The 20,330-nt window shown below is 30.7% G+C and overlaps 1 protein-coding gene across 1 annotated transcript in view; it reads right to left on the reverse strand.

The window, feature by feature from the left end:
- LOC129219403 (mesoderm induction early response protein 1-like) overlaps nt 1–20,330 on the reverse strand; it is an 88,756-nt gene that overhangs the window by 28,403 nt on the left and 40,023 nt on the right. Inside the window, exons 4-9 of the mRNA XM_054853792.1 lie at nt 18,029–18,323; nt 12,605–12,678; nt 11,629–11,698; nt 8,661–8,717; nt 8,267–8,358; nt 4,365–4,446 (exon numbers count right to left, since the gene is read on the reverse strand). Coding sequence (XP_054709767.1) covers nt 4,365–4,446; nt 8,267–8,358; nt 8,661–8,717; nt 11,629–11,698; nt 12,605–12,678; nt 18,029–18,323 — 670 coding nt within the window. The remainder of the gene's footprint in view (nt 1–4,364; nt 4,447–8,266; nt 8,359–8,660; nt 8,718–11,628; nt 11,699–12,604; nt 12,679–18,028; nt 18,324–20,330) is intronic.

Below are 20,330 nucleotides of genomic sequence, written 5' to 3' on the forward strand. Positions count from 1 at the left end.
TTGGGGGTTGACCCCCTTAGGGGGGTTTCCAAAAAATTCGTAAAACGAGATAGTGAAGCCTATCAGTAACAATGATAAACATTTTGTTTTTAATTTTAAAAAAAGCCAAAGACATCTAAAGTTAAATTTTGAGGCATAAAATTGCTATTTTCTACACATTCACGGGAAACCTAAAGCTATTTTTTGTTTTGTTTAAGTCTGATCGTTGAAAATGAACCACTTGAAGCAACTATTATTTTTGAGGTAGACCGTGCAACGCCGAGCAATGCAGCTAGTAAATACTTAAATTTATATGATAATTTCACATAATAAAGAATGAAGATGAAATTAATTTTTATTTGCATATGAATCCAACAGTAAATGTCAAACTTATAAACTATCACGAAATTCTAACCTATACTTTCGTGGTTTGTAAAATACTTTTAAATTAAAAAAAAAGGCTTCAAAAAAAAAACACCAAGGAACTAAAAAGCAAAAAATAATCGATTATACTTACATACTTTTTCCTACCTAAAACTAGAAATGAAATTTATTTTACAATTTTTTGTACAAAACTCAACTAAACTAAACACCAAATTATAAAATAAACACTGATTTTAATTACTATACCATGAATTATTTCAAATACCTAACTAATTATATACAATCTCTTAATTTTTAATAACCTTTTGAAGATGGGGCCTCCTATAATTACTACCTAACATAACCGACAACCCATGGAATCCTGAATTAAACACTAATTTAACTAAACACGATATTAGACTTTAAAACTAAACTTACTCAGTTACATTAGGTAGTAGTTAATAGAAGGCCCTGACTTCAAAAGTTTATTAAAAATTAAGAGATCGTACATAATTAGTCAGGTATTTAAAATAATTCATCGTATTGGAAATTAAAATCAGTGTTTATTTTATAATTTTTTGTTTAGTTTAGTTGCTTTGTGTACTGAAATTCATTTCTAGTTTTGGGTAGGAAATAGTGTGTAAGTGGTTATTTTTTGCTTTTTAGTTCCTTGGTGTTTTTTTTTGAAGGGGTTTTTTTTTAATTTAAAAGAAATTTATTGCTTTTTAGTGGTGTAAATATAAAATAAGTTCATAGGATAGAGTATGTGGTACATGACATTGAGGCCTTTCTTATGCCCATGTTGAGTAAGCAAACGTCAAGCACATGAGTGCGAAAACAACTAAGATGAGCACAATAGAAAAAGAAATAGACCACAGCGTCTCGGAGACTTCCGACGACTGAAAAAAGGCTTTTCCAAATGTGCAACTATGTACAAAAAAATTTTGTCTTAGTCATTAGTTTGACTTTATCAAAGGTTGCTTTCCGAAAGCAAATGCACTAAAAAACAACAAAAATCTCTTTCACTAGAAAATTGTAAAATTTTAATTGTAAATTTTAAAATTGTAACATTGTAAATTGTAAATTATATTTCACAACAATACATATTAAACAACCCGCGATGAAGCTGTCATAGATTTAAAAAAAAGAATTTTGCAAAAGGACGAGTATACGTAGCTCTCAGCAGAGTCAAACTTGATGTAATAACTCAATCTGATTTAGAACCCTTTAAAGTTTTAACTAAACCTAACGATGAACGAGCATTAGCAGAAATGCAACAATCGATACATCTCATTTTTGATGAAAAGTAGACTGCATTCAGTATTTAGTTAGAACCATTTAAATGTTTACGGTTTCCAAAACTACAAATAAGCTAAGTTGCAAGTTGTAAAATTGTAAATTGTAAATTTAATTTATGTTTCACAATAATACGTGTCATTTAACTTATGATTAAAGTCGCATGGTTCTTCAAATGTCCCCATTATAAATGAAGATAAAAAATTCCAATAGAATTAGTTTTATTTTTGCTTCAGAGAATCCTTGATTCAAAATTTTTATTATGATTACTCTTAATAATAATGTTTTTTAGTACTTTCTTTCACTATGGGTAAAGAAAAAAAAACCTTCGTTTTATGGCATCTTTTTTAACAATGGGTTTTATATTTAATTGTTTGTGAGGGAAATTGCATGAAATTTATAGTTTTTTACCCATAACTTTTGTCTAAAGAACAAATAGGGTAAATCAAAGATTTGGAACCTTAGAGTAAAGTTAGTCCATCCCCTATACACTCAACAAAAAAAAAATCATAAAAACCAGTTGACTTAGTGAGACGATATACAAAGTTAATAAAGCACAAATTGATTTAAATCTGAGTAAGATGTTCAAAAGAGTTCCCTCAATTTCATCAATTACCATTAGACCGCCAGGGCATTATACCGTTTCAAACAAACAAAAAAAAGAAAAGAATTTTCTTAATTGGTGCAGGCAGGGGCGTGCACAGAAATTTCGGGGCCTGTCACAAATGACTTTTCCAGGTTACTTTCAATATTGTTCACCCCTCGTTTTAAAAATATTTTGCCCCCTTCATTCTCAGGCCCGAGCCAACAGGTTTTCTTTCTCCCCCTCCCTCCTGTGCAGGCCCCTGGGTACGGGTGTCATCAAGTATTTATGGAACATTGTACAAAGAAAAAAGAAATCCGACGAGTTCAGAAACTCCTTTTTTTGAAGCCTGCTAATTAGTATAACCCGAAATTCAAATTAAACTGGCAGCATTGTGAAATAGCAAATCTAGAACACAGGTCAAACTTGAGAAATCAGACACAAGTTACAACATTTTATTAAAGAATATAAATTAAATCATGGAGGAGGAGTGTTTTGTATTCAATTCCCCTTGGCTTGAACACTAAATATTTTTAAAAACTGAAATATTTATTTAAAAAAAAAATTTAGTGACTAAATGAAGTTATTTTAGTTTACAATAATATAAAGGTAATGATTCAATTGTTAAAGTAGCAAAATATATTTAATTTACTGCTTTGCTACATAGTCAAACATTAGTAACACCTATAAATTAAATTTAACAGGCGGCAAAAATTAATCATCCATATGCCACGAGGATTATCGTTCAAGACAAAGGCATAACCTTTGCTGTGAAAATACACAGGTCACAGAAAAATTATGTGACCTGTGATGTATTCCGCTTGCTGACGTAAGCTGGATTATGTATTCATAATGTGTGAAATTCAAAGTTTCTTGGATTTCTCTGGGATTCCTTATCAGATAAAGACCAAATTACCATGGGACTATCTGGGAAGTATACCCTTCCAAACAAAAAAAAAGAATTTTTCAAATCGGTCCAGGAGTCTTGGAATAATCCGAAAACATGCATAAAAAAGCCACATGACGAAATCATAACCTCCTTTTTTGAAGTCAGTTAAAAAGATTTGGTATGTTTTAAATAGTTTGTAGAATTTTCTTGCTTTTTCTCAAAAAACAAGTTAATTTATGGCAAGAGATATTTTTCTTCTAGCCCCCCAATTTGACCTTGGAGGAATACTTTTGTTCTTTTTGCGTTACGTGTGTGACCAACAAAAAGTGACCTGCATATTTTGGGGCATTAAAAACTTATCAAAAGTATTTATTACAAAAAATCTGACTCATAATTATAGTAAAGCGTGCTTATGATATTTGATAGTTTTTCAAAAAAAAAAAAAAAAATGATGAATTAGTAAAAAAATGGCTTGTTCATTTATTTCACTAACAATGCTTTTTTTTTTATTCTGGCTAAATGTTATCAAATGAGGCTAAAATCTGAATAAAAATATTTCAAACACAAAAATGATGTTGAAATTGAAAAGAACAGATATTTCTTTGTCAAAAAATAAGATTTGTTTCTATATTATGCGAAAAAAAAATTTTGGTGTTTCAGGACCACTTTTCAAGGAATTGCCCATATACACTTATTTTACCACAAAATAAAAATTGCCAAAAAAAAAAAAAAAAAGAAAACAGCGATTGTAACTGTTGTGGCATAAACTATCATACTTTTTTACAAAACAAGTCTATATTTAAATACAAATTCATAAATACATTGTTACATGACACTTCGTCTTTATTCAAATGTAGTTTAAACCAAAATCTTAAATTGAAAATGAAATTGGAAAATACTAAAATACATCGTTATAAAATAATTATTAAAACTCCAAATTTTCAGTGAACATATCAAAGTTTTCTTGAACCTTGGGTGCAAATAAAGAAATTTTAAAAGTTTAAGGAACATCAAAACAATGCACATTTGAAAGAAAAGAAATAAACTTATCAGGATTAACCATTCTCATTCCATCTTTAATCTACAAAATTTAAAATAAATGAAAGCAGCTGAACTAAGTATTTTAGGATTAATATGGGATGATCGAGTTCAACCTTTATTGAAAAGAGATAAAGGTTAATGGCATTGCTCATTGTAAGGAATAATACAGAACAAGAATTACAAAACATGTCTGAGCAACAAATTTTCTAATACCTGCCGGTGGCAGAGATTGCATGCGGCGACGTCTTAAAGCTTCATCTTTGTTATGCCCGCACTGTAGTAATAAAAATAGAGCCTAAAAAAATAAAAACTGAAGATGATGACAATTTTCCTGAATGCTACATGATATTCTAAAAGTAGCAATCAGTGATTAAGGTGATTATAATGAATTGTGTATTTTAACAACGTAAGTGTTCAACTAGTCGAGTCTTCATATAACGAAGTTGCAAGGGACCTTTGAAAACGTTTGTTATACAGAAATTTCCCTACATAGAAGATAGTAAATTTCTATGCGTAATTTTCCAATAAATGCTATATATATATATATATATATATATATATATATATATATATATATATATATATATATATATATATATATATATATATATATATATATATATATATGTGTGTGTGTGTGTGTGTGTGTGTGTGTGTGAAAGTAGTACATTAAGTTAAATCCTAAGTTAAATGCATATTACCACGAAAAATATTGGGTATTTTTGAAGTTATAAATTTAACATAATTAATGAATTAAGAAATAAAACTAAAAAAGTGAATTTATTAACTAATTAAATTTAATCTGGAATGCTACTTGCACATGTTGTAAAATTTGTGAATTGTAGCAAATTTTTACATAAATCGAATAAAAGAATCAAACCTGAATTTGATCAACACAAGTTTTACATTGGAAATAGTCTGATTTTTTGCCGTATTTTTGAAACACATTTTTCGTAAAATTCTTGACCAGACTGAAATGATTTAAACACCTCTTCTGGAACATTTTCTTGGTATTGCAATCCGCAACAGGGGGAGGGGGGAGGGGATGGTGTCAAAAACTTTTCTGATCTCATGTGTGGATGGCTTCAATGGGTAGTCTCTTTTCATATCTTGCTCTTGATCCTCAGCATTGTCATCATTTACTCATTACAATCGAGTCCAGAATTTCTTTTTCAGTCAAGTGACCTGTAGTGGACAAGCCATCATCAATTGTTAAAAGATCTTCTAGACTGACATAATTTGTAAAACTATTCTTCTTACAAAAACTCCTAAATTTCTGCAATATCTGGCTCACTATCCACATTAGACTCCTGTTCTCATTCTCCTGATGAAAATTCATTCGTAAATCCAACTTTTCTAAATGAATTGGAAATTGTTGTGACTTTGACATCTGATTCCCAAGCTTTAAACAGTTCTGAAATGCATAACCTTAAATCTACACATGTCTTAGAAAATTGTTGATTTTCTTCAACAAAGGCAATCATTTTTTGCAAGATTCGTTTTTGGTAGTACACTTTCAAATTTTTAATTACCCCCTGGTCCATTGGTTGTAACTTAGAAGTACAGTTTGGAGGAAGAAATTAGATTGACGTCGAGGACGAATTAATAAAATATCAATGAATAAAAGTAGAGGAAAGATTACAAAATGAGATTTTCATCACGCTCGATTGTAAGATGAATCATTTTCATGTGTTTATATGCACTATGTTTTTTTTTCTTGATAATTCACTTGCCCTTTGGTAAAGTTAATTTATGGGGGTATTCTGGTCTAGAAATTCAAAAAAATGTTTTTTTCTTTTCACATTTTCAAAATTTAGACCTTTAAGAATAAGCCTCTAAGAGGATTTACAGAAATTCGAATTATTTTCAGAGTTATAGTTAATTTTCTTAAGATAAAGAAAAAGTCAGCAAACGAGATCAACAGTGTGACAAATGCTCTGAGGTACGAGCTTCCCAAAGCTTCAAAAGAAGGTAGAACTGCTCTTATGGCTGAAAGATCTGCCAAAAATATATCTTTCGGGGGATAGGAAGAAACAACAAAAGGCAGGGATAGCTGTTGAAAAAAATATAAGCATAGCATACCAGTAAACCACTCAGACTGCCTAAAATGCGCCTGCAAACTTTAAACGCATTTTTCTCGAAACTACTATTTTCAATATGGTTGACAAGATATCTCAAATTCTAATGCACCAATTTATTTGAAATTTGGCATAGACTTTCTTAATACTACCAAAATTGTCTACACGTAGAGGTTTCTGTATTTGTGTTTAAACTACTTCTAAAAAATTACCAAAGTTGAAAAAAAAAAGAGCCAAAAATGACCTTTTTTTCTCAAAAAGACGCCATTTATGCAATTTTGTTTTCCAAATCGGCTATGTCCAGATAATTCTACATCCTCGTTTAATAAGAATCAACCTTAATTTCATCTTTCAGATCACCAGGAGGATTGGAATCTTGTCAACCAGTAGACACCTTTTTTTTTTCTGAGTTGGCACTTTGCTGGCCTCTACTGATTTCAATTTTGAATTTCCCCCACTATTATACTTGTTTATACTTCCTTAAGTATCAATGAAAAACTGATTAAAAATTGTAGGAAAAAATAGTTGCAGTTCTTTTTTTTATTATTATTATTATTACTACGCCCACAAATTCGCCTCAAAATTGAGCTTCTAGACTAGAATACCCTCCTAAAGTGTAATTATGATTGGAATTGCGATATGAATAATTTGCTCCAGCCATCAATTGCAGCAATACTTTATGATATCTGTATGTATTTTTAAATATCTGCCTGAACTGTATTGAATTTTGAGAAAAACCTTTTTTATTAGTGTAACAAAATAGATAATATGTTGTGACTGGTATTGGTGTGTTGTCTTATCTTGCTGTTTAACTGTATTCTTGAAGAGATTAAATTTAGCAATTATACAGGGTGCAGCAGCTATTTAAGATCACACATTATAGGAGCCACATTTTTCTGTGTTTTACAGAAACATAGATTTTTTTTTCGTTTGGGATAGACATATCAGACCCTATTCTTACTAAGGAAATGAAGAGGCCAGCCGCTAGTGTCTACTTGGCTGCAGGGCAAACCTTTATTTTACATTTGTTCAAAAGTATGCATTCATTCACTTTTTGCACAAAATTATGTAACATCGCGACAAAACAATATGCTTTTGATAATTTTTTGAGAAATTCCTAATACAGGTATTATGGTGTCACGTTTAAAAAATACTGAATACCAGTATTGCATTTTTGGTCCAGTATTGCAATCCCTAGCTGCCTCAACTACCATTGACATATCCTTGGCTGCTTGAGCTATGTTTCTTCTTGGTCCGCTACAGGCACTGGCTGCTTCGGGCACGCAACCGTTATAAAGGGGAGAACATGCCTGAAAAGTTCTGAAATTGAAGTCTTAAAGATGCGATTGTTGACCATATTTGGTAAAGTAAGGAGATTGGCAATTTTTAAAATTGGAGCTCGAAAAACAACCTTAAATTATTTTCCCTGGAAACGAGATTTGATAAGCTCTGTTATGATTTTTGCTGGGGAGTTTTGCAAGGGTTTTGCTTTAGAGGCAAGGCATTTTAAAAAGTATCTTATTTTCAGATGGACAAGGAAAAAGAGAAAAAGTTGGGGGAAAATGCAAGTAATAAGAAAGATGGGGCGTAATCAGCAGACAAAAAATCTTTAACTATAGAACATTTTCAATTTAAAGTCTCATTTTTAAAAAAAATTAAGATTTCTTTCCCAACATTATTTATTATTTCCTTATTTACAAATTTTTGGTTTTTAATTTAATGAGGAATATATCTGAAAAACATTCAACTCAGCATTCTGGGGTGGAAGTGAGCCCCCCTGTGGTTGCGTCACTGTTTGGATGAGAGGTCGACATTCAAGATGGTCAAAAATGACATGATATCACAGAGGAAAAAAGTCAGGAAACAAAATGAAAAAAAAAAGATACTTTTTTGAATGGATCACAAAATTATTTTTCACTCTGGTTTCTTTCAAGAGGGAAGAGAATTGCTCAAGAGACATAAAATCATTTTAATTCATGCACAACAAAGCCAACCTTTATCCCACATAAAATTATAAAAATAATTTTGCAAAAATACCTGCTCATCATCTTTAACATGCTTTCCAGTTGGTAAAGTATTAACTCCACTTCCCGGTTTAGGCAACCTACACTGTCTGAGGTAATCTTCAACTGAAAATAAAAACTAATCAATATTTTAATCAAACATTTAAATTTTTTTTTGCACCAAAAAATAAAAAAATAAAATACAAATGTGACAACCAGCAACAGGCTCTGGACCCAACTAGGCTGGCCCTAATCAGTTTAATAATCCTCAATGAAGATACATGGCTTTCTTAAAGCTACCCCCTTACTTATTACAGCCTTTTCTGGTAAGCTATTCCAAGTGCCCACAACCTCACTGAAGTAATATTTTTTCCTAATTTCCAAACTAGCCTGAGATAATGAGAAAAAGATGAGAAATAAATGCATACCTTCTTGGTCTGGCAATACTGTAGGATCCCAAAGTAAGCGATCTTCATTTTCATATGCTATATAAAAATATACAGAACAATAATTTATAATCAAAACAATTTCCCTATTATGAATTTTTTTTTCTCAAAAAATCATAAGACACCACAATGAAGCATCAGCAAGGAATGATATTTAAAAGTCCCGGAACAGGTATAAGTAAGGATTATTTAAATTGGTCCATAATGTGTTAAAAAGTATAACCTCTAATGTGTGTACTTGAGTACCTCTCCCTCCCCCTCATTTTTCCTTTTCTCAACATTTTAGCTTTGCAAATTGACTTCTGAGAGGGTGCATTCAGTGAGCTATAATGCAAAGAGGAGAGAGAACTTCTCATCTTCAGCATTGAAGCTCACAGTCTGTATTTCGTATGTGTATGGCTAAATAGTTTCATAATGAAACATGCTGTTTAATGGGAGAAGGTTGCTTCTTTTGCCATCCCAACTTAGAACAGATAAAAAATCCAAAAATGCCTGGTAAAAAACTCAGCAGAATGAAACATGCACTTAAATTTGAAACGGGCACTTGTCTTTCCATACTAGCAAGGGCAGTAAACGGACTGTCATGTTCTCTCTTCTCTTAGGATTATAGCTTATAATGTGTGTTTCATCCCCTTAACCACTGCCTCTACTCAAAGATGTCAATACAAGTTTTGGCCAACCACCTTTTCCAAATTAGAGAATATGAAACAATGCCCAAATTGAATGCTCTGCAATCTTGAACAGGACATAAAACCTTTCCACCACTGTGTATGGACTTTATTCAGAGGCTAGGGTACCTATGAGCTAAACATACCAGTACGTTATTTCTTTTGTTTTTTGCTGTTTTAATTCCATAAGTTCTTCATAATTTTTCTTTAAATGTAGCCCGAGATTGCAGGATAAACAATATTATTTCTAAGATTTTTAAGGGTAACCAGCAGTAGGAAGCATAAATAAGAAGAATGTTTACCTATATGCAGAAAAAAAATGAAAAAAAAAATCAACATCATTAAAATACATAAATTATTATGTATGAGTCTTGGACATAAAAGAAACTTCTTTTTAAATACAGAATAAGTTTTGACCTTTTAATCCAGGGTTTTCACTAATTGTGGGGAAAAAGTTTCCAGTGTTTTCCTGGCATGAATATGTAACATTACAAACAAGTAAACCCTGATATTTGAAAAGAAAAACATTAATATCCTAATAGTTTCATCACAGTTTGAAAAAACAAATAAATAAAAATAATGAGAGATAAAGAATTCATTATACAGGAATGAAAGTGCCAGTTTGAAAAAAAAAAAGAAAAAAAAACTTAACTCCACGTGGATTGAAAATTGTTGCAATAAGAACAAGTAGAGTTAGATACGAGTACATTAAAAATACTTTTACGGGCAAAATAACAAATAATAAATAAATTGAGACAAATTAAAAACTACCAATGATGTAATGTTAACAAAAATAAAAGAAAAATTCTTGGAATGAAAAATAAATTGAACAGATTAAAGGTACCAACAGCAAAAATAGCTTTTAACTTTCAGAACAATAGAAATACTTTCAGGATGTAAAAGGATTGGAATCTTAAAGTTAGCGAGCCATTTTCGGGCACACGGGTGTTCCATGTTGGCTTGTTTCCAAATTCATTTTTCACTTATATGAGTTTGAAAGGATAAAACTTCTTTTAAACTGCAATAAATCTGTTAAAAGTTATTCCCCACCCCTCTACATCTTTGGTCACGATTTCTCAACAGATTTAGATCGATCTAAAAAACAACCAGAAAAGCTTTAAGAAAGTAGATTTCATCTACAATGCAGATAGCTTTCATGCCTGATTATCACTGAAATAATAACATGGTGATTGAATTTATTTAACTATTTATTTAAAAAAAGAGAAAAATAAGACTGCTCTTTACCATTCATTACTTGGACCATAAGAGATAAAAAATGCAAAAAATATGCAGGACAATGAATAAATGAATATTAATTACTAATTTCATGTTTTTTAAGTCAAATTAGAATAAAATTCAAGATGCATGTCAATTGGAACAATGAATATTTTTTGCTATTATGAAAGGCATTTCCACATTTACATTTAAAAAAAAAAAGTAAAATTACCATTTTGCAAATTTATTTTAGTTATGATTCAAAAAAAACTTTTTTTCATTGGTAGTTTATATATTTGGACAAGGATTTTTGCAATTTAAACTAAAGAAATAATTCCCCAGGATTTTCTCTGTTTTTCTGTTGATTTTTTAATTTCCTGTATTTTTCCTGTTTATTCAGGTTCCCCTCTGGCGTCGCAACACTGCAACCTTAAGCAGCAGTTAGTAATTTTTGCGATTTAATAACACTGATTTTTATCTCTTACTATAAAAAAAGCATGTTATCTTATTGAATAAATGTCTTGAAAACTAACTATGAAATTGCAAGTTTCCTTAAAAAATGTCATTCACAAAATGTCATTTTCTCTAATCAAATTGTTCCTACTTGTAAGGAATTAATTCATGATTTTTTCTTTCTTTTTTTTCCCTTACAGAATCCACTACAAAATTCTAAACAAAACATTGTCATCTCAGAATCTAACAATTGGTTCTAAAATTGATGAAAGTACCAAAAACAATGACTGCAAAAAATAATCATTTCAGTATGGAAATGCATTGAGATTTGAACTGCATGTTCTTGATAACATAAATGATTGATAGCACTGAAGAATGATCAAAACAAGTACAAGCCATAGTGCATAATGGTAGACATATAAACTTAAGTTCTTTCAGGGCTCAAATTTCTTAAGAGTGTCCTGCTTTGAAATATCTCATTACAACAATCAAGTAGTGTACCTTTTACATCCAATATAGGATTTCCAATAAAGTGGTGCAAACAGAACCATTCCTAAGTTTTGTGCATCAGTGTGTACACATCACATTTTATGAATAAAAATTAATATACACACCTGGTGCATCATCATATTTTGAAAGACCTTCGGGAATTACAGCTTGAAAATCTGAACCCACTTGAATTGTCTGCATGGAAAAAAAAAAATATATATATATATATATATATATATATATATATATATATATATATATATATATTTCAGAGTAGGAAACAAAATGAAGAAAAAAGCTGGATATGAATTTTATAACAGTTTAAATAAAAACAAACCTACAAAAAAGAAATTAACTTCAACATAACAAACATATTCATAAATGAAAAACTTTACAGAAAGACATTTGAGAATCACAGGAAAAAAAGAAATGAATTACAGCAAGAATTTCCAATGGGGTTAGATTAAACTTCATTTTTTTATTTTATATTTTATTTTATTTATTTATTTATTTTTATTTATTTATTTATTTTTATTTATTTATTTATTTTTGAGTATATTATGTCTGTATCCAGCTAAATAAGTCACTAAGACGGCACTAAGAATGTGTTATACGAAACTGAGTAAAAGGTCACATAAACTGTAATAGTATTTAGTTTGCAGCTGGCATGCACTGAGGACAGCTCGGAGGAGATGCTACAGAAATTTTTCTCAAGTTGAACTAGAGTTTTGCAGCAACTAACAAAGAAATAGATGGAGTATAACAGCCAGGGTTCTCTAAACTGGATCTAACCAGAAAGAAATTGAGCTATATTGCACAGATGGAGTTGAATTTGGAGATGGAGCTTGGATGGCAATGGCTTTAAATTTGGTGCTTTTCTTAAAACTCCGGCAGACTAAGACCTTATATCTCGATAATAAGGGCATGAGGGCAAATACTTTCCTGCCAAAAAAAAAAGCCTCAATATGCTCTTGGGATTGCAACCTATACATATGGTTCCCAGGTCAGGCTCACTAAAGTTGTATCTTAAGATTAAAGAAATATCATACATTAAAAAGCCACTGCTCTTATTACTAAATTTAGAAATGAAAACTATTTTACCTTCCTCCAATCATCATCAGGAGAATAGTCATAGTCAGTACCTGTATCTGAAGATTCACTAGCTTGATGTACAGCTAAAAAAATGTATAATAGTAAATACATCAAATATACCTAAGTGTAAGCGATATGTAAGTCTGGAGACATTGACAACAAATGCAACATGGCAAAATAATAAAAATGATACGAATGTATACACAGAATAACACACACAAACAGAGTGACACTTTTATCAATGTCAACTTCAATACAGATGTGACCTATCTGAATATTTATTGCTAGTCCCAGATTTGTTAGTATGTTGCATATCTAAATCTTTGTGTTAATTATAGCTCCAGTTCAAAAAATTGAATATTATGTATCTTACTAAGCACTAGTACAGCATGAATTAACCTTTGGAGAGGGGTATGCTTCATGCACAGAAAGTACTATACTGCTGCAAGCAGGTAAAAGGCAGAAACAGTCAATTTTTCTTTTTTTTTTTTTTTTTTTTGTCATTTATTGTGCATCAGCTTCATTGCACAAGATCCGCTCATTTGGTTTCTGGTGGAAAAAAAGTCTAATTCTAACATTTCCCTATTGTTAGTACTGAATTCAAAATGAATTTCTTCAATTATCTCAAAAATTCATTTCTGCAGATACTGCCATTTACTTGCCCATGGCAGTGTACTAGGATTGACCAGATAGTTAAAGCAAAGGATTTTGGAGGGTTGCTTCACTTTTTGCAGCATGCCAGACACTAAACCAATTAAACAGTGGGATGAGATTCAAATAGGAAACTGAACTTTTTCCTCAGGTTATCATAATTTATAACGCCATCAAAAAAAAAAAAGTTATGAAAATGTATCCGTAAAGTACAACCAGTCTGAAGCAGACATTCTCGCAAATAAATTCCTAAAAAGAACCACAAAGACAAATGTTGTTAGAAAATCGTCACAAGTGACTTAGATGTAAAAGTAGAAAAGCATAAATTTTCAAAAACGAACCATATTTTAAAAATTGCTAAAACAAACTGGTTTCATACAGAAACATGATTTATTGTTAAATTCTAGACTATAAACATGATAAATCTTAATTTTCCTTTTTGTATAAAATCAATTTGCAAAAAAATCGATTTAACCGCTGGATTCCTTTTTTTTTAAGGTCGTATACAAGTGGGGGGGGGGGGTCTTAGGGTTTAACCCCCTTACTTCCCCCAAAAGTTCGGTCTGACATTTAAATGATCGTGTATACTTAAAAATTTAGAAAAAATATTGTTCCAAAACTCAAATATCCTTCATATGCATATTAATTGCATAAAAAGCTTTCATAATAGATAACCCGACGACTTGAACATTAGCACAAATAACGAAAAGCTCCGCATGAAAGTTTTTAAACCCTCCACGAAATTATTTTCTGGTTACGGCCCTACTTTAAAAAAAAAATTAATTAGTTGGGCAATAGAGCCACCATATACACAAGTATATACCGATAATCCTATCTTTTTAATGGGCATTTTCTACTCTGACATACAATGAATGAGTTCATCATCGTTTTAAAGTGCAGCGTTTCTGAGCATTAAAAATTTTTTGACCCACTTTTTTTCGGTGCGCCTTTTTTTAAGGTTAAGGATGGCCTTTTTGGCACAAAACCCGTTTTGGCGCTGCAGTTTTGGCACAAAATCTATTTTTCTTCACACGTTTGAAAATCTGCTTTTGGTTTATGAATTTAATTTTCTACATATGTAGGGTAAAGGGAGGCACATGTGAACATTATTTCTTTCATTTAATTAATTTGACAAAATACTATAAATTTCTCAGAGCAAAAATGATTTAAAGATTGATTAGTCTTTTCATTGTGTCATGGACTTTTTTGAGATTTAAAAAATATATATTTATTTCTTTACCTAATGTTACTTTCTAAAAATGTCTTCAATTGTTCACATGCGCCCCTGTGGAAGGCACATGTAAATAAGCCTGGGCAGTGTTATGAACAAAAATAAAAAAGCAGGAAAATCATATTTCCAAGAAAAACTTATTGATAATATTACACTTTCATGTAGATAACAATTACAATGAAGGATTTGTAAGTGTCAGTAACCTACAATGGGTCAGCACAGTAATGTGCCAATAAGAAAATATTTTTTCTCAAATATATAACCTTGCTCACTATCAAGTTTTAAAGTTTCATAGCAGGCTGGACTACTGGATGGACAGACAAGAAAAAACGCATAAGACTATATAGTACAAATAATGTTTTATTATGTAAGGATTGTTCATATTATATTTTGCTTTTAAGCATCATAGAGGAAGATAATGCATCAAAGTAGGATTTTTAAACTGATTAAAATAGTATATTTTGTGTCTTTTTGTTTTCTTTAACTGTTTTATAAAACTAAACGCTTGACAGATTATTTAGTAACATACATACACACAATACATATATATATATATATATACACACAGTGAAACACCGTATATACATTTTTAAAGGGACTGCATGAAAAAAGCGTACAAATGAAAACACATATAATACTGTGTATTAGACTATGCAGGGACCAATTTAAAAAAACGTATAATTGATAAAAATGTAGAAAAGAGTAATGTAAAAATTGTGCTTCACTGTACATATATATATATAGGTCATTCTCCAAAAAGTGTAACTTTTCTGTCACACGTCTTGCATGTATGAATTAAAAAAAAAAGAAAACAAAAGGTTTCAAAATTGAACAATATTTGCATTCAAAAGTTACGTTTTCTGGAGAATGACTCATATATATTTGGAAATAACTTCCAAAAAAAATTCTTTACTCAATAAAAAAACATCAATGTTTGTTCTAAATTTATCTGAACATTCATTTGATACAGTGGTTTGCAATAAAAAGTTAAGCTTTTTAGTATGTATAAAGAGTGTTTTCAAGCGAAGAAGGGAGTGAGGAAATTATACACAATGACTACTAGAAAAAAGAAGTTACAGTAAAACCTGTAAAGTTGACCACCTTTGTAAGTTGACCACCTGTCTATGTTGATCGCTTTTGTCAGGAACGGAATTAGTCCTATCTTGTATAATGAAGGAAAACCTCTGTAACTTGACCACCTTTCTATCTTGACCACCTGTCTATCTTGACCACTAATGTACCCCAAATTTGGTTTGGAGTATTGTAAAAAACCCTTTGTAAGTTGACCACTTGGTTTATTTTTTAAAACTTAATTTAGCAAGTTATTTTATTTAATTATTATTTTTTTATAGCTTTCCAAGAATATTTTTGATGCCACTTTTATTCTCAAAACTTGTTTTGTTGTTCTATTTGAGATTACCTTTTGTACTCTCTGCTCAAGTAGAAAAATACAAAGTATGTTTTTCCAGTTGCAATATTTTGTGGCAAAACTGGAATTGTGCTGTGTAAAAGTTACTTGCGTTGCAAGTATTTCTGGTGCAAGGGATTAAGAAATAGGACATTTTCATTTCCAACTGCCTTTTAGAACTATGAGAGCCCAGCTTGTTCCTCTTTGTGTTATAGTTTTACATAAAATGGCTTCAAAAAGAAAGTTAGTTGAACTTGAGATTGATAAAAAGTATAAAATATTAAAATTAATTTAAAAGAGAGAAATCCAGAGAAAATTAACTGACACATATGGAATTTCCAAAACTAGTGTCTAATAAGTGCACCAAACTTCAATAAGGAGTTATTTTGTTGAAAAGTAGATCATCATGGTTATAAATGTATTAAATGTATATGAGAAAAAAAAATAAGCAAAAAATTTGTTATTTTTGATTAGCTATGAATTTTTAGGAACTATTAATATCAAATAACTTTTTATAAACAATGATTTTTTTGGATCAATTTGCTGAAATTTCAAATTTACATGACACATTATACGTCATTCTGAGAAAATAACCTCTAAAAATATTTAAATAACATTTTAAATTATTGTTTCAAAGTAATGTTACACAATGAAAGTGAGTTGAACGGAAAGGTAAGTGTCAATTAGTCAAAAAATGAATACATAGTGCAAAAAATGACAAAAAAAAAAAAAAAATCATTACCCCCTTTATAAGTTGACCACCTGTCTAAGTTGACCACCAAAGTATTGCACGTATTTCTCATATACATTTAATACTTAATCAAAGTATTAAATGTATATGAGAAAAAAAAATAAGCAAAAAATTTGTTATTTTTGATTAGCTATGAATTTTTAGGAACTATTAATATCAAATAACTTTTTATAAACAATGATTTTTTTGGATCAATTTGCTGAAATTTTAAATTTACATGACACATTATACGTCATTCTGAGAAAATAACCTCTAAAAATATTTAAATAACATTTTAAATTATTGTTTCAAAGTAATGTTACACAATGAAAGTGAGTTGAACGGAAAGGTAAGTGTCAATTAGTCAAAAAATGAATACATAGTGCAAAAAATGACAAAAAAAAAAAAATCATTACCCCCTTTATAAGTTGACCACCTGTCTAAGTTGACCACCAAAGTATTGCACCGCAAGTGGTCAACTTACACAGGTTTCACTGTATTACCTCAGAAACAAAAATGGTCAGCTTGTTCTAACATTTTGACAAAGAGGTAGGACTAGAACTTCTATTACTCGAGGATTTTTCCAGATTTTTTGCTTTTAGTTATCGCAGCAATGTGTATCATGATACAGTATAAAATAGCCTGTTCACAAATGATATGCTATATGGTGCAATCCCCTTCCTCTACAGTGCAAATTTCAAAATATTTTTTAACAAGCTTCTAGAGTGCCAAATCCTCATCATTCCTCCCCAACTTTTTATTTATAAATTAATAATTTATAAAATTCTCAAAAAGTTCAGAATGCAAAAATCTGCCTCCAAATGGACCAGTGCCGAAAGCGGCGGAGTCGAAACTGTCACGCCGAAACGTTACAAACCCTAATGTCGATGTGGCGGTTTCTCCTGGAAATTACTGAATGCTTTAAAATTCCCCTAAAAATTTCTATGCCGTAATTTTAAAATTTCATTTTTCACAAAATTATTCCACTTTTCACAAAATTATTTCATTTTTCACAAAAAAACTGACCCTGTGAAAAATCCTAGACAGACAGATGCCTGATATGTAGAGAGATATTGAGCATACAATTTTTTTTTTTTTTTTTGAATTAATACTTATATACATAGAAAAAGACTGTTAATTACCATCAGAGAAAGATATGCATAGATCTAGCCTATCGTAGATAGATAAATATCGAGCTCGATATAGGTAGTAAGATATAGATAGGCCAGTCATTTAAGGAACTTTGATTTGGGTCAATGCCCCCCCCCCCCCCTGACTTTGATAAAACAATGCATTCAAATCCCACGCCAATTCTCCCTAAGGGCAAAGGCTCACCCCCTCAATATTACGGAGACCAGTAAAATCAATCATGAATTTTAAATTAAAACAACTAAGAATATAAAACAAAGTTACATCTTAAAAGTGGTCTAGATGATCCCATCGGCACATCTGGAGCATCAGTAAAAACAAACCCCATAATATCATCTACTTTTCTTTCATCAGTTGTAGAACTGTCAGAAGTTTGAGATGGAATCATCTGGTTCCCAACAGAATGTGGAGATTCGGGATTTTCTGAGAGTTCTTGTGCAGAGTCTAAAAGTGAAGAATCACTATCATGATAATGAGATCCATGGTTATTATCGTCATATTCCCCACTAGATTCATAGCCGTACATTGCAAGAACTTCATTTAGAGGCATTTCTCCTTCCTATACAGAAAAAAACATTTTTTTAATTTCTTGACACTGGAATGTTAGTTGTTTAAAATACAAAATTGCTTTAAAATTAAGAACAATGCATACTTTCTTAAAAGCAATTTACTGAAATTTACATGATCTTATAGATAATATTGGGGTCATTCCGCGTCAAATCTACAAAAATAATACTTTTCCGATTCATGTCAAGTAATTCGAATACAATTTGCAGGGTGTGAGTCTATTCATACATTTATAGAAAAAAAATAATCTTTTTAGATTTTTTTGACCATTCGTTTTTGTGGAAAGCCCTCAAAGAAATCAAAAATTGGCAAAAAGTGGAGTTTTAATACTTACAAAAATTATTACTAGCTGCTATTTTAAAGCTCTTTGAATAGGCTTTTATATGATACATCAGTTGGCAAGGTTATGAAACATTAATATTTCAAGGTTATGAACATCATTATTTGACAGTGAATATTTTTTCTCAAAATCTGAAAGAAATGATTTTTGCTTCTTTTGCTCACCAATGAGGTGTATATGGCAAAAATTTCATAATGAGACAACAGTGGAATCATACTGAAAAGTAATTATGAAGGATTTGAGATACCACAGAATATTGTAGTTTCCCTCACTAGGGGATTCAAGGGCGTGCACAGAAATTTTGGAGCCTGTCACAATTGAATTTTATGGGCACCACTCCATATAGTTTACTGTTACATCCCAACATATATTTCACCCCTCATTTAAAAAAACGCGCACCCCCTTTAGGCTCTTCCCTGAGCTAACACACAGATATTCTTTCACCCTCCCCCTTCCCCCGAGCATGCCCGATGTGATTGCTAATTGTTAAGCAGTAATTGAAAATCCATCCTTATACCTTCCATTTAGAAGTTGGATACAATATAAAAATGCAATGCAGGATGAGATGAAAAAAAACGGCCGGTAAAAAAAATGTATATACCTATGTATATTAGGGTATCCCAAAAAAAACAAAAGTAGTAGATTTTTAAGTCGTGCACCCTCTTATGTTTTTCCTTTTAGGCCAAAACAGTTGTAAAAAAAGTTTCATATAGGTTGAACAATGGCAACCCGTGGCGACTTGCACCTGAAAGTGTGAACTAGGGATGTGTCGTTCATGAATGAACGGGTCAAAAAGAATGAATCCTAAAAATGAACGGATCCGTTCATTCACTTCAAAAATGGTCGACCGTTCTTTTGAATGGTGAGCAGTTTGGAAGGTTGTATTGATACACTTCTGATAAAATCGCACTTTTTTTTAAAAATTACATTCATCTTCCAATTTTTAACTCTCAATCAATCTCAAATTTCCTTTTTCTCAGTGCAGCACAATATATTCATTTGAACCCTTTTGCTTTTTGCTTTATTATTTTTTTTAATCGTTTCAATTAATTTGCAATTTTCCAATGTATCCATTAGTAATGTTTTGTGTAACTTGTTTGCGCTACTAACAAAATGTATGGACATTTCACTTCCTGTCCCACGCACCTGCTAAAAAATCAATTTCTCACCAAAATTATTTCTAAAAATACCTTTTATCACTTTTCTAGCGATGCTTTTGTCTTCTAAAACATCCCAGACAAAACATTCAATGTTCAGAGATTTTTAATAAGGATTATTACTGTTTAATTGTTTCCCTATTTTAAAAAGTGTGGTCTTTTTTTCCTGTTTTCATCGGTACTGTGGAATTATCCGGTACTCCAGCTGAGGTACTGATACATTTGTTATTACTTTTTTCATTGTACATGGTCTATTGGCAATACTATATGTAGGGAAATGTGTGGTAAAATGAAATAGTTAAGATGACTGAGATTTTTCAACATGAACACATTAGAAATTTATTTTAATTACAGTACATAAAGAAGGAACATTGTATTTTATAATAAAATTTTGCATTGAAACATTATTTTATATTTTTGGTAGTAAATTTGTGCCTTCAAAAAGAAGTATTTTTCACTATTTTTTCATGGGGCAAAATAAAAAAATAACTATTTTCTATTT

Source organism: Uloborus diversus, chromosome 3, assembly GCF_026930045.1.
Source record: "Uloborus diversus isolate 005 chromosome 3, Udiv.v.3.1, whole genome shotgun sequence".
Lineage (NCBI taxonomy): Eukaryota > Metazoa > Arthropoda > Arachnida > Araneae > Uloboridae > Uloborus > Uloborus diversus.